The 20,296-nt window shown below is 41.9% G+C and overlaps 1 protein-coding gene across 7 annotated transcripts in view; it reads right to left on the bottom strand.

The window, feature by feature from the left end:
* LOC132780253 (B-cell receptor CD22-like) overlaps positions 1–19,509 on the bottom strand; it is a 35,683-nt gene extending 16,174 nt beyond the window's left edge. Inside the window, exons 1-4 of one of the 7 annotated variants that reach the window (XM_060783860.2) lie at positions 19,380–19,509; positions 7,271–7,410; positions 4,059–4,439; positions 1,889–2,182 (exon numbers count right to left, since the gene is read on the bottom strand). In XM_060783860.2, the coding sequence (XP_060639843.2) occupies positions 1,889–2,182; positions 4,059–4,439; positions 7,271–7,313 (718 nt within the window). In that variant the 5' untranslated portion in view covers positions 7,314–7,410; positions 19,380–19,509. Of the gene's footprint in view, positions 1–1,888; positions 2,183–4,058; positions 4,440–7,270; positions 7,422–10,811; positions 10,959–10,993; positions 11,008–12,799; positions 12,834–18,440; positions 18,628–19,379 lie in introns of those variants that run through there. The other 6 variants (XM_060783854.2, XM_060783858.2, XM_067461687.1 and 3 more) reach the window with 6 other exon arrangements.
* Positions 19,510–20,296: the final 787 nt, after the last annotated feature.

Raw genomic sequence — 20,296 nt, forward strand, 5'->3', positions numbered from 1 at the left:
ATTGTTTAAAGTCCTAGTCTCCAGGTAAGCAGAAAACAAGTTTGCTCCTTCCTCCCTGTGACTTCCCCTCACATATTTATACATGGACATCATATCTCCTCTCAGCCTTCTCTTCTGCAGGATAAAAATGATCAGCTCTTTAAGCCACTCCTCATAGGGCTTGCTCTCCAGACCCTTTATCATTTTAGTCACCCTCCTCTAAACACATTCCAACTTGTCAAAATCTCTCTTCCATTGTGGTGCCCAGAATTAGACACAGTATTCCAGATGTGGCCTAACCAAGGCAGAATAGAGGGATAGCATGACTTCCCTAGAAATAGGGATGTGCGATCCATTAAAAAATGGTTCAAAAATCATTACAAACTTTGGGGGTGCTGGTGCTTCATTTCTAAAGTGTTTCTAAAGTATACTTAGTGAAAATTTAATTACTATAACGATACTAACGAAATTTTGTTACTATTTCATTACAGTAATACAGTAATAACGATACTAACGAAATTTCGTTACTATTTCGTTACAGTAATTGCACATGTGCAAAATTACTATAATTGAAGAAACTCCATTATTTTCAAAGATATTGGGGTGAAACTTGCTACAATTGTAGAACACATTTACTGCTTTTAGCCCGACATTTACCGCTTTTAGCCTGAATCTTTCACTTATCCACAAATTTTTGGCAAATTTTCAAAATTTTTATAAACAACATTTTTAATAATAAAAAATCGGTTCCTAGTTTCAAAGTGTTATTTCCTGTTTAATTGTGTAGTCTTTACTTTGAAAGTAGTTGTTCTACTCCAGAAATTTTGTTTTTGTGGCAGAAACTCACTAAATTGGTGGAGACTCAGCAAGGCAAAGTGTGCTATAGGGCGATGTCCTTTGCGGAAAGACGTTTTTGTAGTGTAATAAACATTTGCCATGTTTTTATGATAGAACCAATTAGGAACTGCCATTTATAACCCAGTAACAGAAATCATAGTGTAGAATATTAACAAATGTATTGGAACTCTGCCTGGCTACAGACTGATCTCGTCTCCTAGTTGAGGTTTACTGATGCTGATAAATACTGGGAAATGTAGTTTAGGGCAGAATTTTGAATTCTTTAGCATAGGGGTCCTCCCTTTCCCAAACTACATTTCCCAAAGTTCTATGCTGTTCCTAAAATGCACTGCCCTTTTTTCTTGGCTTCTAATGCCAAAAAACAATTAATTCCAGGTAGGCAGGTAGGCAGCCTTTTTGGCTTAATAGCCTTGCTTCCTTGCACTAAATATGAACTTTGAGAGGCTTCTGAGATTTACAAAACTAAAATGAAAAAGTATAGGGTAAGTTTCGATTGTAAAATATTTGGTGTGGGCCATGCAAACGCTTCGGATATGGCTTCCGACTTACACAACTTCCGTTTTTCCTACGATTTCTGACACTTCTGATTTTTTTGCACATGCCTATTGTTAAGTGTTGGACTAGGACCCTGGAAGACCAGGTTTGACTCCTTGTTTGGCTAAACAAGCCAAGGTGACTCTGGGAAATATATGTACTCTCATCTTTAGTGGAAGGCAATGGAAAACCCACTCAAAATGCATTTTGCCAAGAAAGCACAGGCTGAATCTATGCTGCCATTAAACCACATTATATGGGTCTACGCTAGATATATATGCAGTACCAAACTGCATTATATGACGGTGTAGATCCAGCCATAGTGATAGGTTTGCCTTAGAGTGTGTATATGTTGAAAGCACACAATAACAACAAACTGATCCTAGAGGAATGCATTTTTTAACATTTCAATGCGTGCCACCTTTTGCGGATAGTGCACCTATACTTGAAGAGGGCATATATTGTACTGAATTTTTTTTCTACCCATAATCTGGGTGTACCATGGAAAGACACTCACATTTAACCTCCAAGTAGATCCCATTGCGAGACTGTTGCTGATTTGGAAAGGTGGCTGTGCATTGCAGATATTTGCCATGGTCTTTGTGGGAAGGGGTGTAGCTAAATCTTGACTCTGTTCTCCAGGATCCTCCTGCCAAGCGCTCCTGGACTATAACAGCCTTGGATCCATCAAGACTCCAAGTAAGGGTAGGCGGAGTTAAGGGACAGGTGTGCAGGGTAGAGCAGGTAACCATAGTGCGGTCCCCTTCTGTCAGCAAGCCTGGGTCACTCAACTCCAGTGGACTTGGAGTATCTGCAAAATAAGGGAAAGAAGAGTTAATAAGAGCAGATCGGTGGATGTCTTGGAGACACAGTTGAGTAGGAAAACCATCCTGTTGTATTTATGCCTGACATGAAACGATTACAAGTACAAGAATTCTCCTTGGAAGGAGGAACAAGGCTATGTACTTAGGAGGGCTTTTAAGGAAAAATATCACCAAAATTCCCCCCAAAATAACATACTTTGAAAAGCAGGCCATGTGTGTGTGAAATGGAAGTAGAATTGGTTCTCCACATTCACAGGTTTTGACTTTTGAAGATTTCATTATTCACAGATTTGATCAATATGGTCTCCCCAGAAATCTTTAGGTGCTCCACTGCAATGCTCTGGCCAACCTCTGACAGTACTTGACCAAAGAGCCACACTGGAGGACGTAGGGTGTGTCTACACTATAGAATTAATGCAATTTGACATCATTCTAGTTGCAATGGCTCTAGAGTGAAAATATGAGAGTTGTAGTTTGGTGAGGCATCAATATTTTTGGCAGAGAAGACTAAAGACCTTTTAAAACTAATTCCATTGTATTTAAAGTGGTCCCAAACTGTGTTAATTATACCCCATAGATGTACCCATAGATATTTCTAGAAAATTTTTCTCTCAAGTCAAAGAATTGTTTATTTGTAGTTGGTCAACCCTCCTGTTTAAGTAGCTCCACTGGCTGCCATTTATTTTCTGGTCCCATTTCAAGGTGCAGATTCTGACCTTTTATTATTATTATAATTATTATTATTTTGTCGTGTCAAGTCACTGACCTACAAAGCCCTGAATGGTTTGGGACCCGGCTACCTGCGTGACCGCATTTCTATCTAGGAAGCCACGCGACCTCTCTGATCTTCCAGAGAAGCCCTTCTCTCACTCCCACCTTCTTCGCAAGTGCGACTTGTGGGGATGAGAGAGAGGGTCTTCTCTGTGGTGACTCCCTGGCTCTGGAATTCGCTCCCCAGAGATATTAGGCAAGCCCTCACCCTGGCAATCTTCCGGAGGAGCCTGAAAACTTGGCTGTTCCAATGTGCCTTCAATGATTGAATGTATGACAACCCCTGACCAAACTCTGCACAAAAATGCCCTCAGAAGCACTTTATTTCTTGGTTTGTGCAATTGACTCCTAACTTATCCCCCGGCTCCCCTTCCTGGTATATAACACTGCTTTATCTCCCAGTGTTTTAAAATTTTAATCTTGAATCTGGCCCTGCCCATTGTGATCATTTTAGTGTTTAATGTTTTGTTTTACATTGCTGTGTTGTTTATTTATATTGGTTTGATATTTTATGTTATTTTATTTTCTGATTTTCTGTATTGTTTCTGTATTGTTTCTTGGGTTATATTGTGTAACTGTATTGATGGGCGTGGCCTCATGTAAGCTGCCCCGAGTCACCATCGGGAGATGGTGGTGGGGTATAAATAAGATTATTATTATTATTTTTATTATTATTATTATTATTATTGTGTTCCCTCTCTTGAAGCTCAACTGGACGAAGATGCCACATGCCAGAGTTGGCTCGAGAGCAGGGGTTCTCAAATGTTTTCAACCATAGAACGCTTTTTGAATCAAAGATTTCTGGTGGAGCCCCAAGAAACGGTTATATTATATCATATTATACTATATAAGGTAAAAGTTTTCCCTGATATTAAGTCTAGTCATGTCCAACTTTTTTTTCTCTTAACAACTAGAGGCTGTTAAGAATTGTGGCTGTTAGGAATTGTGGAAGTTGAAGTCCAAAATACCTGGAAAGCCGAAGGTTGCTTGTGCCAGACAAACAAATAATCAAAGTCTCCTTATCATGTCTTCAATTTAAATTATTTTCTTCATTGGGGGAAGAAAGTTATTACAGAAAAAGATCCCGCTCACCTGCTACTTCCACTCGGACTGTGACATCATAAAACCGGTGCTTGACTGAATCAGGGTTGATCCAGACATAGAAGCTGGAGGAATCCTCACTCCGCACAGGGTTGATGCTGAGGGTACAGTTGTTCATTTCCAGGTTCCCCAACACTTCTGTCCGTCCCTGATACTCAGGCAGAACAGTCTCTGGGCTCTTGCTGTTGTAGATTTCAGGGTAGCCTCTCGAGCGGTATAGGTACCACGCCACGCTGAATTTGTCGCCCCAAGAATCCCGGGAACCTGGGTAGGTGAATGAGCAGGGGATGACCACGCAGGAGCCCTGGAGGGCCCGGATTGTGCTTGGGAGTGTGGAGCTCCAGGCCTGCGAGACAGGGCTGTGAAAAAGAACTGGAGAGCAAAATATCAGTTTTGAGTGAAGATGTTCAGTTTCACAGAATCATAGAATTGGAAGAGATCACAAGGGCCATCCAGTCCAACCCTTTCCAAAATTGGGTTGGGAACCACACCTCACAAAGTCGTTCAGCTGTAACAATATAAAAAAGAAGGGGAGAGGAATCTGGTGGCAACTTTAAAAATGGTTGTTGCTGCTATTGTTGGAATCACTAGCTAACACACATTGTGATGCCTCACATGTTAGACTTGTTTCTGGGTATATTCGACCTGGTGATTCCAAAAATGCCACCCATTTTTCCCTATCAGCTCTAGTTTTCTGAGATACAGAACAAACGACATATACCAGTCTTCATCTGCATCTCCTATAAAAAACCACGATAATCCTATTTAAGAAACTATAGCTGATGTAATCTACCCAATGCAATTTTCTGAATCCCCCATGGCGCGTCCAGACAGTACCTTTATCCCAGAAGCTTCCGCAACAAACAGGAGGGTAGCTAGATGCCGTTTCCTGTAAATGCGGAAGCAATCAATACAAAAGGCAAAAAACACGAGATTTCCTGGTGCAGGAATATTGTAGTTTTGAGTCGATTATGCGGATCTTCGCATGTCTGTATTTCCCTGTAATTGGAAATCACAGGGTTTTTTAAAAAAAAATCTGGGTTCGTTCCCGAGTTTTTGATGTTTGTTTCTGATTGGTCGGTTCCTAAAAAGAAGGTGACACTTGAGTAGAAGGAAAAAAAAACTTTGTTTGTATGGTAGATATTTCATGAAATATCCAGAGGGCACAGTTTCTCTTGCCAGGACAAAAAATTGAACTTCTGCAGTGATTCGCTGCAGCGATTCTCCGCATATTTGTATATCCGTATCTTGAGGGGTTTTTTTTAACTGCTAAACTTTCCAGCAGAAGTCCTATTCTGGGAGCCTCTAAATCTTGTATCAAAGCATCAAGTCATTGGAGGCAGAAATCCCAAGGTCAACAGGTCTGTATGTGGACCTCTTTTGAAGTCCTAGGATTTTTTGCCCCTGTTTAAAATTTGTGATTTAGTGCTGTCTGGAAGTGCCTCCAATAATCCCGGGAACAGGTCTAAAAACTAAGACAACAAGAGAAAAATATTTTGGTGTGCTATGATGACTGTCTATTTTAAAAATTCATTTATATCCCACCTTATTTCCAGCCCAGGGGCCAAGGAGACTTATTAAAATTAAAAGCCAGACAAACTTAGAGCTGGGCAAGTTTAGCCTGCAGAATAGAAGGCTGAGAGGAGACATGATGAGGGTCATGTATAAATATGTGAGGGAGAGTCATATGAAGGAGGGAGCAAGCTTGTTTTCTGCTGCCCTGGACACTAGGATGCGAAACAATGGCTTCAAACGTTTTCTTTTCTTTTCTTTTTTGCATCATTTTTATTGAATTTTATAATAATTGTTGTTGTTCATTCGTTCAGTCGTCTCTGACTCTTCGTGACCTCCGACTCTTCAGCCCACGCCAGAGCTCCCTGTCAGCCGTTACCACCCCCAGCTCCTTCAAGGTCAGTCCAGTCACTTCAAGGATGCCATCCATCCATCTTGCCCTTGGTCGGCCCCTCTTCCTTTTGCCTTCCACTTTCCCCAGCATAATTGTCTTCTCTAGGCTTTCCTGTCTCCTCATGATGTGGCCAAAGTACTTCAGCTTTGTCTCTAGTATCTTTCCCTCCAGTGAGCAGTCGGGCTTTATTTCCTGAAGGATGGACTGGACGTTATAATAATAATCTCCCCTTTTTTTAACGTTTACCTTTTAAATTTTCCTATATTTTTTCCCTCCCTCCTCAACCACAGTACATTTCTACGAATCTTGCAGATCCAGCCACTGGTAAAGTCTTTGTATTTTCTCTTTGATGTGATTGTTGGCTTCTCCATTTTTTACCCAGTTGAAGTAGACCTTTAATCGATTTGTAATGTCCTTCTGTTTGTTTGTTCCTGTTACAATGGCTTCAAACTGCAGGAAAGGAGATTCCACCTGAACATTAGGAAGAACTTCCTAACTGTTCAGCAGTGGAACTCTCTGCCTCAGAGTGTGGTGGAGGCTCCTTATTTGGAGGCTTTTAAACAGAGGCTGGATGGCTATCTGTCGGGGGTGCTTTGAATGCAATTTTCCTGCTTCTTGGCAGGAGGTTGGACTGGATGGCCCACAAGGACTCTTCCAACTTTATGATTCTATGATTCTAAGAAACCATCATACAAAAGTTTAAAATATCATCGAACTATCAACAGACTATAAAACCATAATCATTCAACAAGCCTTTTGGTTTGGTATTGTGATATGGGCTAAGGGCTAATCAATAAAATTTACCCTAACCATTCAAAGGAGAATCAACAAAATGTTATAGATACGGCAGACAACATGATGCATTGTGAATTGTGACAAAACAACAATATTTTGCAGTTAATATGTTACATAGTGCATTCTGGACATTATGGCACATTTCACAATACAGTTAGCTTCCCACATTTGCTGGACTTAGGGGCACAGGATACCTGAGAATGTGGGAAAACACATCTCTAGACATTTCTAGACCTTCCAAAATGACTCTATAGTCCACTTCTGCTGGAAGAGGACTGAAAAATAGCATTGGGGGTCCTAGAGGTTTCTAGCAAGACTGTATTAATCAAATCTGCGAATAAAGAAATCAACAAAAGTTATAACCCTCAAATGGGGAGGGCCAACTGCATTCAAGCCACAGGAATTTTGGCACAACCGTTTGACATCTTATGACCAGTATTCTGAATTTGGATCCTTCCACCCTGATTCCACAACACTTAATGAAGGACTTTAAGAAACTCACCCAGGAAAAATGCCAACTGAAGAGCTTTGCTGGAGCGTTTCATGATGTGATGTCCCTTGAGGACTGCAAACCCGCGAGAGGGTCAGGGCTTGGGGAAAGGGGAGGTCCTTCTACTCTTCCTCTCCGACATCCACAACAAGCTGACAGAAAACTGGTTGGGATAAGAAGATGCAAATGAAATTCACAAGATTTTATAACTTTAGTTATAATAATACCAGCAATTTATTTATATTCCACCCTTCTCCCCATGGGGACTCAGAGTGGATTACAGTGTAAACCAGTGGTTTTCAACCTTCCTAATGCTGTGACCCTTTAATACAGTTCCTCATGTTGTGGTGACCCCCAACCATAAACTTATTTTTATTGCTACTGTTATGAATCATAATGTAAATATCTGATATGCAGGATGCATTTTTATTCACTGGACCAAATTGGGCACAAATTGGGGATTGATTTTGTCATTGATTTTGGGAGTTGTAGCTGCTGGGATTTATAGTTCACCTACAATCAAAGAGCATTCTGAACTCCCCCAACAATGGAATTGAACCAAACTTGGCACACAGAACTTCTATGACCAACAGAAAATATTGGAAGGGTGGGTGGGCATTGACCTTGAGTTTTGGAGTTGTAGTTCACCTACATCCAGAGAGCACTGTAGACTCAAACAATGATGGATCTGGACCAAACTTGGCATGAATGCTCAATATGCCCAAATGTGAACACTGGTGGAGTTTGGGGAAAATAGACCTTGACATTTGGGAGTTGAAGCTGCTGAGATTTATAGTTCACCTACAATCAAAGAGCATTCTGAACCGACCAATGATAGAATGAGTGTCTCCATGACCAACAGAAAATAATGTGTTTTCTGATGGTCTTTGGTGACCCCTCTGATACCCCTTCATGACCACCAGGTTGGGAAACACTGGTGTAAACATTTAATGCCTTGTAACAATACAATAAGATAGACAAACACAAACAAAGGCAGAGGTACTGTTCTCCATTTCCAAGGCAAGGAGCCTGCATTGTTACCTCCTGGTCGTTATTCTTATATTTATTATTTTACTCTATTATTACTGTTATTATTACATTTCCATTATTTTACTCTATTATTATTATTACAGTTAATATTTTACTCTATTATTTTTTGGAAATCTACGTAAGCACATTTACACTGAAGAAGATTAGAATAACGGTTTAATCAGAGTTGGAAGTGAGGTGAAGGCTCCTTCTTTGGAGGCTTTTAAACAGAGGCTGGATGGCCATCTGTCAGGGGTGAATGTGATTTTCCTGCTTCTTGGTAGAATGGGGTTGGACTGGGTGGCCCATGAGGTCTCCTCCAACTCTATGATTCTATAATAGAAGCTTTTTCTCTACTTGGACCTATAGCTATAAAGGAAAATCTTCACCTCTTGGATTTCTGCCACTGTCAATGTTGCTGAAACTCAAGCAGGAGCCCTGCCAGCCAAAAAACATCCTACTCCCGCCTTTAACTTTATTACTTGAATAGAAATATATCAAAATGCATGGATCTGACTGTGTGCAACAGTCTCTGTAGTCTGATGAAATGGGGGAAAGGTTTCCTGCAAGAGTCTGGAATACTATCTGGGCCACCTTCAGCCTCGTTCCCTGTCTCCCAAGTAAAAATGGCCAACTGTTGAACAGAAAACAAAAGCATACAATTGCAAGTTAAGACTTGTCTAAACTGCCATGATAGTAGTAACTACTACTACTACTACTACCTCTCCGCTTCCTTTTTCTGGTTTATACTTTCTAGAAATTCACAGACGTGGAAAGGGAATTCCTTAACTTGAATTCCGGGAACCAAAATCAATATCCTCCGCTTGAATGGCTGATATAGTGACACCTTTGCTTTCTGCTGGTTCAATGTATAGGGTATATATCAGCCATGGGCAAACTTTGGCCATCCAAGTGTTTTGGACCACAACTCCCACAATTCCTAACAGTGGGAGTTGTAGTCCTAATGGTGAGGATTGTTGGCATTACTGTCTTACACATGGAAAGCTCCCATTACCTATACCACTCCAGTGTGAACTTGTTTGCATATGTGCAACTTTACAATCCATACCAGAGAGAGAAATGCAATTGGAGGCAGCGATGATAAAGATTGACACAGGAACGTGGGAATGTGCAGGAGGCAGAGTTGCAAATTTTGGGTGGCAAATCTCTGCCAACACTGATAAAAACACCTCCCCTGAGAGTAGATTTTCTCTAGACCAGTGTTTCTCAGTCTGGGGGTCGGGAGGGGGGTGTCAGAAGGGTTGCCAATGACCATCAGAAAACACAGTACTTTTTGTTGGTCACGGAGGTTCTGTGTGGGAAGTTTGGCCCAATTCTATTTTTGGTGGGGTCCAGAATGCTCTTTGATTGTAGGTGAACGATACATCCCAGCAACTTCAACTCCCAAATGTACAAGGTCTATTTTTTTCCAAACTCCACCAGTGTTCACATTTGGGCATCTTGAGTATTGGTGCCAAGTTTGGTCCAGATCCATCATTGTTTGAGTCTACAGTGCTCTCTGGATGTAGGTGAACTAGAACTCCAAAACTCAAGGTCAATGCCCACCAAATCTTTCCTGTATTTTCTGTTGGTCATGGAAGTTCTGTGTGCCAAGTCTGACTCAATTCCATAGTTGGTGGAGTTCAGAATTGCTGTTATCTATTTGCACCAGCATTTTTCAACCTGAGGGTCGGGATCCCTGGGGGGGGGGGGGGGGGGGATCAGGAGGGGTATCAGAGGGGTTGACAAAGACCATCAGAAAACACAGTATTTTCTGTTGGTCATGGAACTCTCGATGGTAAGATTGGCCAAATTATATCAGTGGTGGGGTTGCGAGTGATACTATAAATCCCAGCAATTACAACTCCCAAATGACAAAATCAGTACCGCCCCCAACCCCACCAGCATTGAAATGTGGCCATATCTTGTATTTGTGCCCAATTTGGTCCAGTGAATGAAAATACACCCTGCATATCAGATATTTACATAATGATTCATAACAGTAGCAAAATTACAGTTATGAAGTAGCAATGAAAATAATATTATGATTGGGGGTAGCCACAACATGAGGAACTGTATTAATGGATAACTGCATTAAGAAGGTTGAGAACCACTGCTCTAGAGTCCATCGACTTGCTTTCGCTGGAAAGCAGAAGGGCTTGACATCCAGTGGCGCGTGAGCCAGCTATCAAGCGCATGGTCCCCTGAAGGTGCTGGCAGCATGCCAAGGCCTGGCTCAAAACAGAAAGAGACAGAGATAGAGAGAATGGAGCTCCTAGCCTCCATGTGCACCATGCACCAAAACCTCCAACACTGACCAGTCACCTCTAACATGGCTGAGTTAATTGTCGCCTGCAGCATCAGAGCACAACTCTCTCTGGTCTTCAACCCTTATTCTTGTTCTCCATCATCACCATGCAATGCATCAGAACAAAACCAAACAATCCCCTCTCCATCCCTCTCTTTCAATCCCCACTATCCCCACATCACATCCACAAACAATCTCCATATCCCCTTTTCTCACTGGTTCAGTTGCCATCCCACAGAGAGCCGGGGGTCTGTCAGCAGCAGCAATTGCAGCGCTCACTGTCATCCGCACCACCACAGAGTGTGCATCACGTTCTCTAGCAATGCACAGAGCTAGCTACGTAACCTAGGGGCAGTCAAAGCCGCTGTCCGCACCAATTTAAAGCCGCTGTCGCTCACCCAGGCTCACACCCCACTGGCTAAACAATCCTCAGTTTCACTTCTTTTTTGTGAAAAAGAGCACACAAAAAAAGACTGCTGCAAGTCACGCCTTCTGAGCTGAAAACCCTGCCCACAACTGTGCGCACTGGCTTTAACTCATTAAGGATGCAGTTGAGATTTTCCCCCCTCCTCACACATAGATCTGACAGAAAAATCCACAAGCCCCTGCAATGGAATCCCTAGGCATCTGCAACAACAGCACCTTTCCTGCATTGAAGAATGTGGCTTTCAGCACTCTGGACAGAAAAAGGGACAGAAAAAGGGAGAAAGTGTAGCACTTAGGCATGCTTTGGACATTCTCACACTTGATCACCTCGGAATGCATTTTTTTCTTCCTTGTTGCAAATTATAAGCGTAAAAGTAAAGGTTATCCCCTGACGTTAAGTCCAGCCGTGTCTGACTCTGGGGGTTGGTGCTCATCTCCATTTCTAAGCCAAAGAGCCGGCGTTGTCCATAGATACCTCCAAGGTCATGTGGCCGGCATGACTGCATGAAGCACCGTTACCTTCCCACCGGAGCAGTACCTATTGAACTATTCAGAATTGCATGTTTTTGAACTGCTATGTTGGCAGAAGCTGGGGCTGACAGTGAGAGCTAATGCTACTCCCCGGATTCGAACCTGCGACCTTGAAATAAAAGGAAATCTCTATGGCTCAAAAATGGAAAAAGAAATTAAATTTGGGGAAAAAAGCTTCCCCAACCAATCCAGATTGTTAGAGAAGCTGCTAGTGACCTCTGAAGGAATCCTAGGGCTTGAGGTTGAGAAACCATGGGATAGGGAAAATCAATGTTAATCTTACACTGACCAAAATATCTCTTGATAGGTGTTTTTGCTTTTTCAACATGTGACTAATGGGAATCAAAATTAGAGACCTTTTTGCTTTACCAAGCTAGGAATCCTCTTTCACACCTTTCTATTTCTTCATATATTCATGGCCACATTGTCCAAATGATCGATCACCATCTCCCAAAGCAGTTATTCTACTCCCAACTCAAAAACAGAAAGCAGAATGTTGGTGGACTGGAATAAAAGTCAACACTGACACTGAAATAGAAGACTGCCTGAGCTCTGCAAGTGCAGCATTTTTCTGAATAAAGCAGAGAGTGTTTGAGGATTGGGACATCTGTAGGGAGACCAAGGTGCTTGTCTATAAAACTATTGTCCTCCCAACCTTGTTGTATGCCTGTGAAACATGGACTGTCTATAGATGTCACACTCAACTCCTGGAACAATTCCATCAGCCTCCAAATACTCCTGCTCAAGCTGGAGGTCAGCTATGACCAGCAGTGCTGTGGAATTTGAAGAGGCACAAATGGAGGGCAAAAAGGAGAAACATGCAAAGAGGAAGGTTTGTCAAGCCAACCCTGATTGGGACTGTGTTCCACTTAGAAACCGATGTCTTCACTGTACGGAGAACATGCGAGTCAAGAAAAGGGCTCTACAATCACCTACGTTTCCGCCACCAAGACTCTACACTTGGAAGGACATCATACCTGGACAACGAGGGATCACCTAAGTAAAGTAAGTAGTGCATTCATTGAGAGTTTTGCTCATCTTAAGCAGTGTGCAACAGGCAGTGGTTCAACAGGTGCTGTTCCTACCAGTAAAGATCTCTTTTGGTGGCCGCCCTTGTTGATTTTGTGCCTTTTGCTCAGCTGCTATGGAATGGTGCAATATGCGACACAAATCTGAATGCTAGCTTAGTTTGCCCAAGCATACCTATAGGTAACTATTGTTTCTGAAAAGTGAATTCAAATGCATACCACAAGACCAGACAACTGGATTTCAAATCTCTTGATCTATCATGGTACAGTAAAGAGAGGACTTTGATCTGGAAGATCTGACTTCAAATTGTCATCATTGCCTAAAACGTCTTTTTGATCTGCTTCAGTGGATTTCTGTGAGAAAATAAAAGGGAAGGAAGAGAGCCATGGTTGGGTGGATGCTATATAAATATATTTGCAATGCTCAGCTTTCTGCATGTTTGAGACATCCCAAATATGTTTCTGTAGGAAATAACCTCACTGTGCTTTACAGTAGCATTGGCTGCATGTTTTAGGACTTCATCAGACGGAGGGAGAGTAATGTGGGGGAAAGCGGGGAAAGCATAGGGAACTATCTTAACCCATTCCCTCCTGTCTTTTCCCATCTTGAAGGATAGCCAGCCATCCCACATACTTGCCCATCTTTGCACTGCTTTCCCCCATTTTCTTCATTCAGGAATTAAATAACACCCAACTTCTGAAGATGTGTTTTGGGCACTGTTCAGTGCTCTTTGGAAATGGAACCTGATGCATTCCCACACGAAGTGCACTCAGGTCATGTGATGGCCTCAACAGGGCTCTGTTTCCTAAGCGCATGGAAGGGGAACCTGAAGAATGTCTGATAAAGTCCTTAGCCTTAAACATTGCAAAGGTATGTGAAATTGTATTTCAGCATCCCTTGCTGACAACATGCTGATTTTCTAATAGTCAGCATCTATATAACATGCTCAGATATATAACTTGCTCTCAGACACATAGCGAGATTGCAACCCAACATCCCATCAGTATAGTGAAAATATCCACATGTGGAGATATGCTATGCTAATACAGCGACAATGCAGAATGGCAACACTGTACAAAAACATGCCAATGACAGCATGTTGTAAACTATCCTACATCAATGACAATATAGAACCACAACACACTGTGCGCAACCATAATTCATAAGGCACAACCACAATGACTGTGCAGCTATGCTCTGCCATGGTCAACAGAATGCATCTGTTGTGTTATAACTAACAATGTGCCCTATATGGATAGTGGAATTCGAACATGTGTATGTCGCTAATGGCACTAGCCAGAGTAAAAACAAAACCTCATTAGCTGTGCCGCTGTAATTGTACACCCTTCAATCCATTCCTGACACACCCCTCCCTCTGTAACATTCCATCTATCTATCCCTTGGGTTCCCTCTCTTTGGCCATTCCCACCCACACATCCACACCTCAATCCTTGATTCTTGCATGGGAGGGAAAAATAGTTAAGATAGTTTTCTGCTCAAAGCAGGAGAAAACCCAATATTCTTCCACAATATTTTTCCTCAGCCTTGAGGAATAATTACCTGTAGTAGGAGAAAACATAACATAGTTTTCACACACAAATATTTTCTGCACAAAGAACAATGCGTTCTATGCAAGAAAATCATTTTTCTAACAGGTTTTGGGTTTTGGCACCAAATAACTCACCATGTTATCCACAAATTAATTCCCATACTCTACTGTGTGGTGTTTAAACACTGCAAAATGTACACAATTCTGTTCAGTCTGCTATTCCTCTCAGTAGGTTTCCCCAACTGCCAGAAAACTCATTGTTTGACCTAGGAAAGAGCAATTATGAATATTCTTTTGATAATAATAATCATCATCATCATCATCATCATCATCATCATCTTTATTTATAACCCGCCACCATCTCCCCAAAGGGGACTCAGGGCGGCTAACATGAGGCCAAGCCCAAAATAATACAACATGATTAAACACAAAATAACAAAAAAAAATACATCATAACAAAATATATAAACAACAAATAAAATAAACAATATAAAATAGGATAATAAAATCAAATACATAGGGTGGGCCAGATGTATGAGGTAAAATGTTAAAAGGTTAAAACCCTGGGCAAGATAGGGATAAAAGTGCATTTATAAGAGAAGGAGCCTAGAAGGGAGGAGCAATGAAGTTTGGCCTTTATAGGGGGACATGGGAAAGTGCTTTAATCTGAGGGCAGCTGTAGGTGGAACAACCAGATGGGTTAAGTGGTCACTCTCTGAAGGCAAATTGGAAAAGCCAAGTTTTTAGATCTTTCTTGAAAGCAGCTAGGGTAGGGGCTTGCCTGATCTCCCTAGGTAGTGAGGTCCAAAAGCGGGGGGGGGGGGGGGGGCAGAGCAGAGAAGGCCCTCTCCCTCATTCCCACAAGTTGAGCTTGTAATAGAGGAAGGGGTGAGAGAAGGGCCTCTCCAGAGGTTTGAAGAGATCATGCAGGTTTATGGTAGGAGATGCGGTCACAAAGGTAGGTAGGACCCACACCATTCAGTGCTTTCTAGGTGATGACCTGCACCTTGAATTGGGACCGGAAGATGAACAGCAGCCAGTGGAGCTCCTTAAACAGGGGGGTTGACCGCTCCCTCTAATTAGCCCCAGTTAGAAGACTGACTGCCGAGCGTTGGACTAATTGAAGGACTAATCGGGAAGCCCTTTGTAGAACCCCTATTCCTATTGCAACTTTCTAAAAGTGTTACAGAAAGCAATTACTCAAATGTGATTACTAACAATAGAATTAAAATTATCTAAAACAATTTAAATCAAAGGCAAAAATAAACATATAAAACCTCACTAATTATTCCAGCACACGTGCCTCTATCTAACTATCTATCTATCTATCTATCTATCTATCTCTAATCTAATCTATTCAGTCCACTGGATGAACTTGGGCAAGTCACAGTCTAGCAGCTTCAGGGGAAATAATGGCAAACTTCCTCTAAAGAAGCCTTGCCAAGAAATCCCCATGACAGGTTTCCCTTAGGAGTGCCATATGACTTGAAATCATACTGCACTGGGGAAAGGGACAGTGTTTGCTTACACCCACACAGCTGGTAGTCTCCAATTTCCCATTTTCCACAAACCAGAAGTGATAATGTGTCACTTTCCTTTTGACTCTTGGTCATTTTTCTGAACTAATGTTCCCAAGAAAGCCACTTAACAGGCCTTGGGACCATCATTGCTTGGAAACAATTTGAAGGTGCATAGTAACATCAACATCAACAGTACCGTCTGCTTCCTAGTTGGGTAGGTGACAGTTTAGGATCTGTCCAAAAGTTAGATCTCTGGGTAATGTGCAGTAGATTGACCATGAAGGATTTCTTATCAGTATGAGCAAAAAAAAAAAAAAAAAGAATTCCATCCTCCATTTTGGTGCTAGATTATACTGCCAAAATGAAGATAGTTTGGGATGAAAATTAAGAGCATATTTCTGTTTGGAGTGCCTCAATGCGTTCTACTACACAAAGGAGACCTACCTCCCTCAACTTTGCATCAAGCTGATCCACTCTCGATCTGCCAGTGGCAGCCGCTAGCCTTCATCTAAATGGGATAGCGAATCATCTCTGAATTTTAGTTTGAACTTCAAAGGAACTATCTAAAGAGCTGAACCACAACCCAAAATGGATTCAGCACCTTTGACAGCTCCTTGAAAAGTTTAGATTAAGAATTGGCTTCATCACCTTTCTGATCTCAGTCAGTGGCAATAAAGTGGCAACTTTATGTACAACATAAAGCAGCTTTCAACAAAAACAGTTTTTAAACATGTTCTGTGGGTATTTGCCCACAAATGCACAGAACCAAGTAATTACATGTAGCAAAACCCATCTTCCATGTACATCCACAACAGTCCTATGAATTGGCTTTTACTAAACACATAATTCACACTGAATGTAAGGATTCATGATGGATAGCAAAATCATGCCTTCCTAAGTTCCAGCTCTTTATAACATTATTTTCTCTATTTGTCATATTTCTAATATTCATCTTCCAACTTCAATTTTCTTTCTAAAGCTTAGTAGGTTAGTAGCCAGTAAAATGTACTATTAAATTCTGGTGGGGTTGTTGGACCCAGAGGGGAGAGAAACTCTCTTCTTGCAACCTGTTGGCTTCCTATCATAGATGCAAAAAAGGAATAGAGTACTCTATCCTGCTATTTATCTGGTCTTAAATACAAAATCTCTTGACACAATGCCCTGATATTACTCCAATGGAGTTTAGAGTGAATGTGTCCATATGGAGCACTTTCCAAATGTCAGCTTTCCAGTCCCAGCAGTGGAGAAATTTTCAATGGGTATTCTTCAAGGAAGGCTGAGATTGTAAACATTCACATTAAGGAGTACAATTCTGTCTTTAAAATGAGACTTTCCTCCAAGAAAACAGCAGATTTCTTCCAACTATTGAGACATCCTTTCAAGTAAGTAAGCATGAACAGGACTGTGTTGCAAGTTGATGCATTATGAGAGCTTTCGTAGATCAATCCATCAAATCTGCATACATTAACATACAGAAAAATTCCTTTCCTCTATCCCCCCCCCCAATGGCATAGTTCCCTGGCATTTCACTTATATGCACATGCCATAGCTGGCGTCACTTCAGGAGAGGATTTCCCTCTACTGTCTCTTGCACAGGAGGGAATGCCTCTTCCAACTAGGGCTTGGCACCTTTCATCCCACTTCTTCTAAGGTGAACTGAAACACCCAAACTGGGCTCTAGAGGCCAATGGATAGTCCACCACAGACATCAGAAGTGCTGCAAGACCAAAAACAAGCCACAAGATCCATCCAGAGGAAAAGTGTTCTTGCCATACATCAAGGGAACGACTGACCACATAGGGAAGCTGATGAAGAAACACAACCTACAAACTGTCTGCAGACCCACTAAGAAAATCTAACAAACAAATGCTTCATTCAGCAAAAATCAAGAGGGATCCTCTCACCTCTGCAGGAGCCTACCACATACCATGCAGCTGTGGACAAGTCTACATAGGGACCACCAGATGCAGCATCACCCAAACAAGAATCAAGGAACATGAAAGGCACTGCAGACTGAGAACACAGAAATGCTGGACCAGTTTAACAATTACCATGTCAGACTACACAGAGAAGCCATTGAAATCCACAAGCATGTGGACAATTTCAATAGAAAGGAGGAAACAATGGAAATGAACAAAATCTGGCTACCAGTATTAAAAAAAAACCTAAAATCAAAATGGTAAATAAAGAACAACACTCAAAAACAGAGGAATTACAGACAAGAAACAATCAGGGCCAGCTAATGACCTCCCAAAAAAGGATTCCTCTGGGCAGTAAGCAGCCAGACCTTGAAACTGCAAGACCATTAAATGCTAATTGGGATGGCCAATTGCAACATTCATACCTGCCTCAAACAGATGAGAGTTGCTTCTCCCACTCTGGACATTTCATAGATATATAAACCTAGTTTTCTAGTTTCCAACAGATCTCTATGGATACCTGCCATAAATTCATGTGAAATGTCAGGAGAGCATGCTTCTGGAACATGGCCATAATAATAAATAATAATAAACTTTATTTCTATAATGCCCTATCTCCCCAAAGGGACTCAGGGTGGTTTACAATAGTAAATTGGCAAACATTCAATGCCAGCATAACATAACAAACAAATCAAATCATAAACAATGAAATAAACAACATCAGGTGTACTTATAGAACAACTCAAAAATAACAAACTTAGACATTTAAATATATAAATCAAACATTTAGAACATGTTTACTATTAGATCTAATGATAGCAAACACTCAAAACATTAAAAGTAAAAAAGGCATACAACCAGGAAAACTCACAGCAACTCAATAGGATGCATGTTTGCATTTGGTGAAGCTGATTCTAACAAATGAATTCTTTCTTTCGCCTGATGTTGCTGTCCTGCTTTTCAGCATGCTGCTAACAAAATGGCAGGATGTAAGGGACAGATCACTAAGGGTTGTGGCAACAAGCACCACATCATGGTGTTTCACATTTTGGTCTGCAATCTGGGAGACAGAAGCATCATAGTGGTTGTCTGAGTTGTGTCTTTAACTGCAGGAGGGAATTGGGAGCAATGCTTTTTGGCTTTGCTAGTCTCCGGTGCAAAGGAATCAGGGTGGAAACTTACATAGGAAAAAGGCAACAGGCTCTGTGGATCATGACATCCTTTGAAGGGACTGGTAAAATCTCTGCCATCAAAGCTGAGTGTCCCTGCCCTCCACAAGAAACCCTACACTTCTTCTCAATTACTAATTCTCAGCTTTGGGGATTAAAGCTGCCAAATCTTGGCATAGTTTGGGGTGAAGGGGTTATACAGGAATCTTTGGTTTGGGTTGTTGTAAGTTTTTCAAGCTGCATGGCTATGTTCCAGAAGCATTCTCTCCTGATGTTTCGCCTCCTAACCTCTGAGGATGCTTGCGATATATGCAGGTGAAATGTCAGGAGAGAGTGTTTCTGGAACATGATCATACAGCCTGAAAAACTTACAACAACATAGTGATCCTGGCCATCAAAGCCTTCGCTAATACAATCTTTAGTTTCCCTAAAGCGAGAGTTAAAAAGAGAAGAGATGGCAAGAAAGCAGAACTCATTGGTTCTCTCTCTCACTCATCAGCTGTGGAAGGATGCAACTCTCCTAGTAAACACCCAAAACATGACTTTTGCTCCAACTGTTCCAAATCCCCACTCCCCAAAAAGTCCTACTTCTCCACAGTCTCTCTCTCACACACACACATCAATCTCTCCAAAGGTCTCACCTGGCACAGACTGGGGGCACCCCAATTCCTGCCCCCTGCACCTGCAAGCGGGCCGGCTTCCTCCTCACGCTCTATTTCTTCCTCCCTCTGACATCCTCTTTACCATTTCATCCCTCCCTCTCTTTCCCCCTCCCTCCCTTGTCCTCTCCCCGCTCCTGCCAACTATAAATAATCACTTCTCTCTCTTGCGCTGCTGCGCTCCCTTGCTCTCTCTCTCTGGCCCGGGGCCTTGCAAAGTTTCTGTGCTCCACTGCTCCCAGCCTGCATCCACAATTGGTCTCCACTAACCAACCTGCTCCGCTACCTGCTAACAAATAGTCGCCGACAAAAGCCAAAGGCTACCGCTATTTCCTCGGCACCTGCCTGGCATTTTTGATACATGGCTTGCGAAGCATTAGACGTCACCCTTTGGAACAGTGGTTCCCAACCTAATGCCGCAACCCCTTAATACAGTTCCTCATGTTGTGGTGACCCACAGCCATAAAACTATTTTCGTTGCTACTTCACAACTATAATGTTGCTACTGTTTGGAATCGTAATGTAAATATCTGATATGCAGGATGTATTTTCATTCACTGGGCCAAATTTGGCAAAAATACCCAATACGCCCAAATTAAAATACTGGTGGGTTTGGAGGGAAGATTGATTTTGTCATTTGGAAGTTGTACTTGCTTGGATTTATAGTTCACCTACAATCAAAGAGCATTCTGAACTCCACCGGTGATGGAATTGAATCAGTCTTGGCACACAGAACTCTCATGACCAACACAAAATACTGGAAGGGTTTGGTGGGCATTGACCTTGAGTTTTGGAGTTGTAGTTCACCTACATCCAGAGAGCACTGTGGACTCAAACGATGATGGATCTGCATCAAACTTGGCACGAACACTCAATATGTCCAAATATGAACACTGGTG

Source organism: Anolis sagrei, chromosome Y (assembly GCF_037176765.1).
Source record: "Anolis sagrei isolate rAnoSag1 chromosome Y, rAnoSag1.mat, whole genome shotgun sequence".
Classification (NCBI taxonomy): Eukaryota; Metazoa; Chordata; class Lepidosauria; order Squamata; family Dactyloidae; genus Anolis; species Anolis sagrei.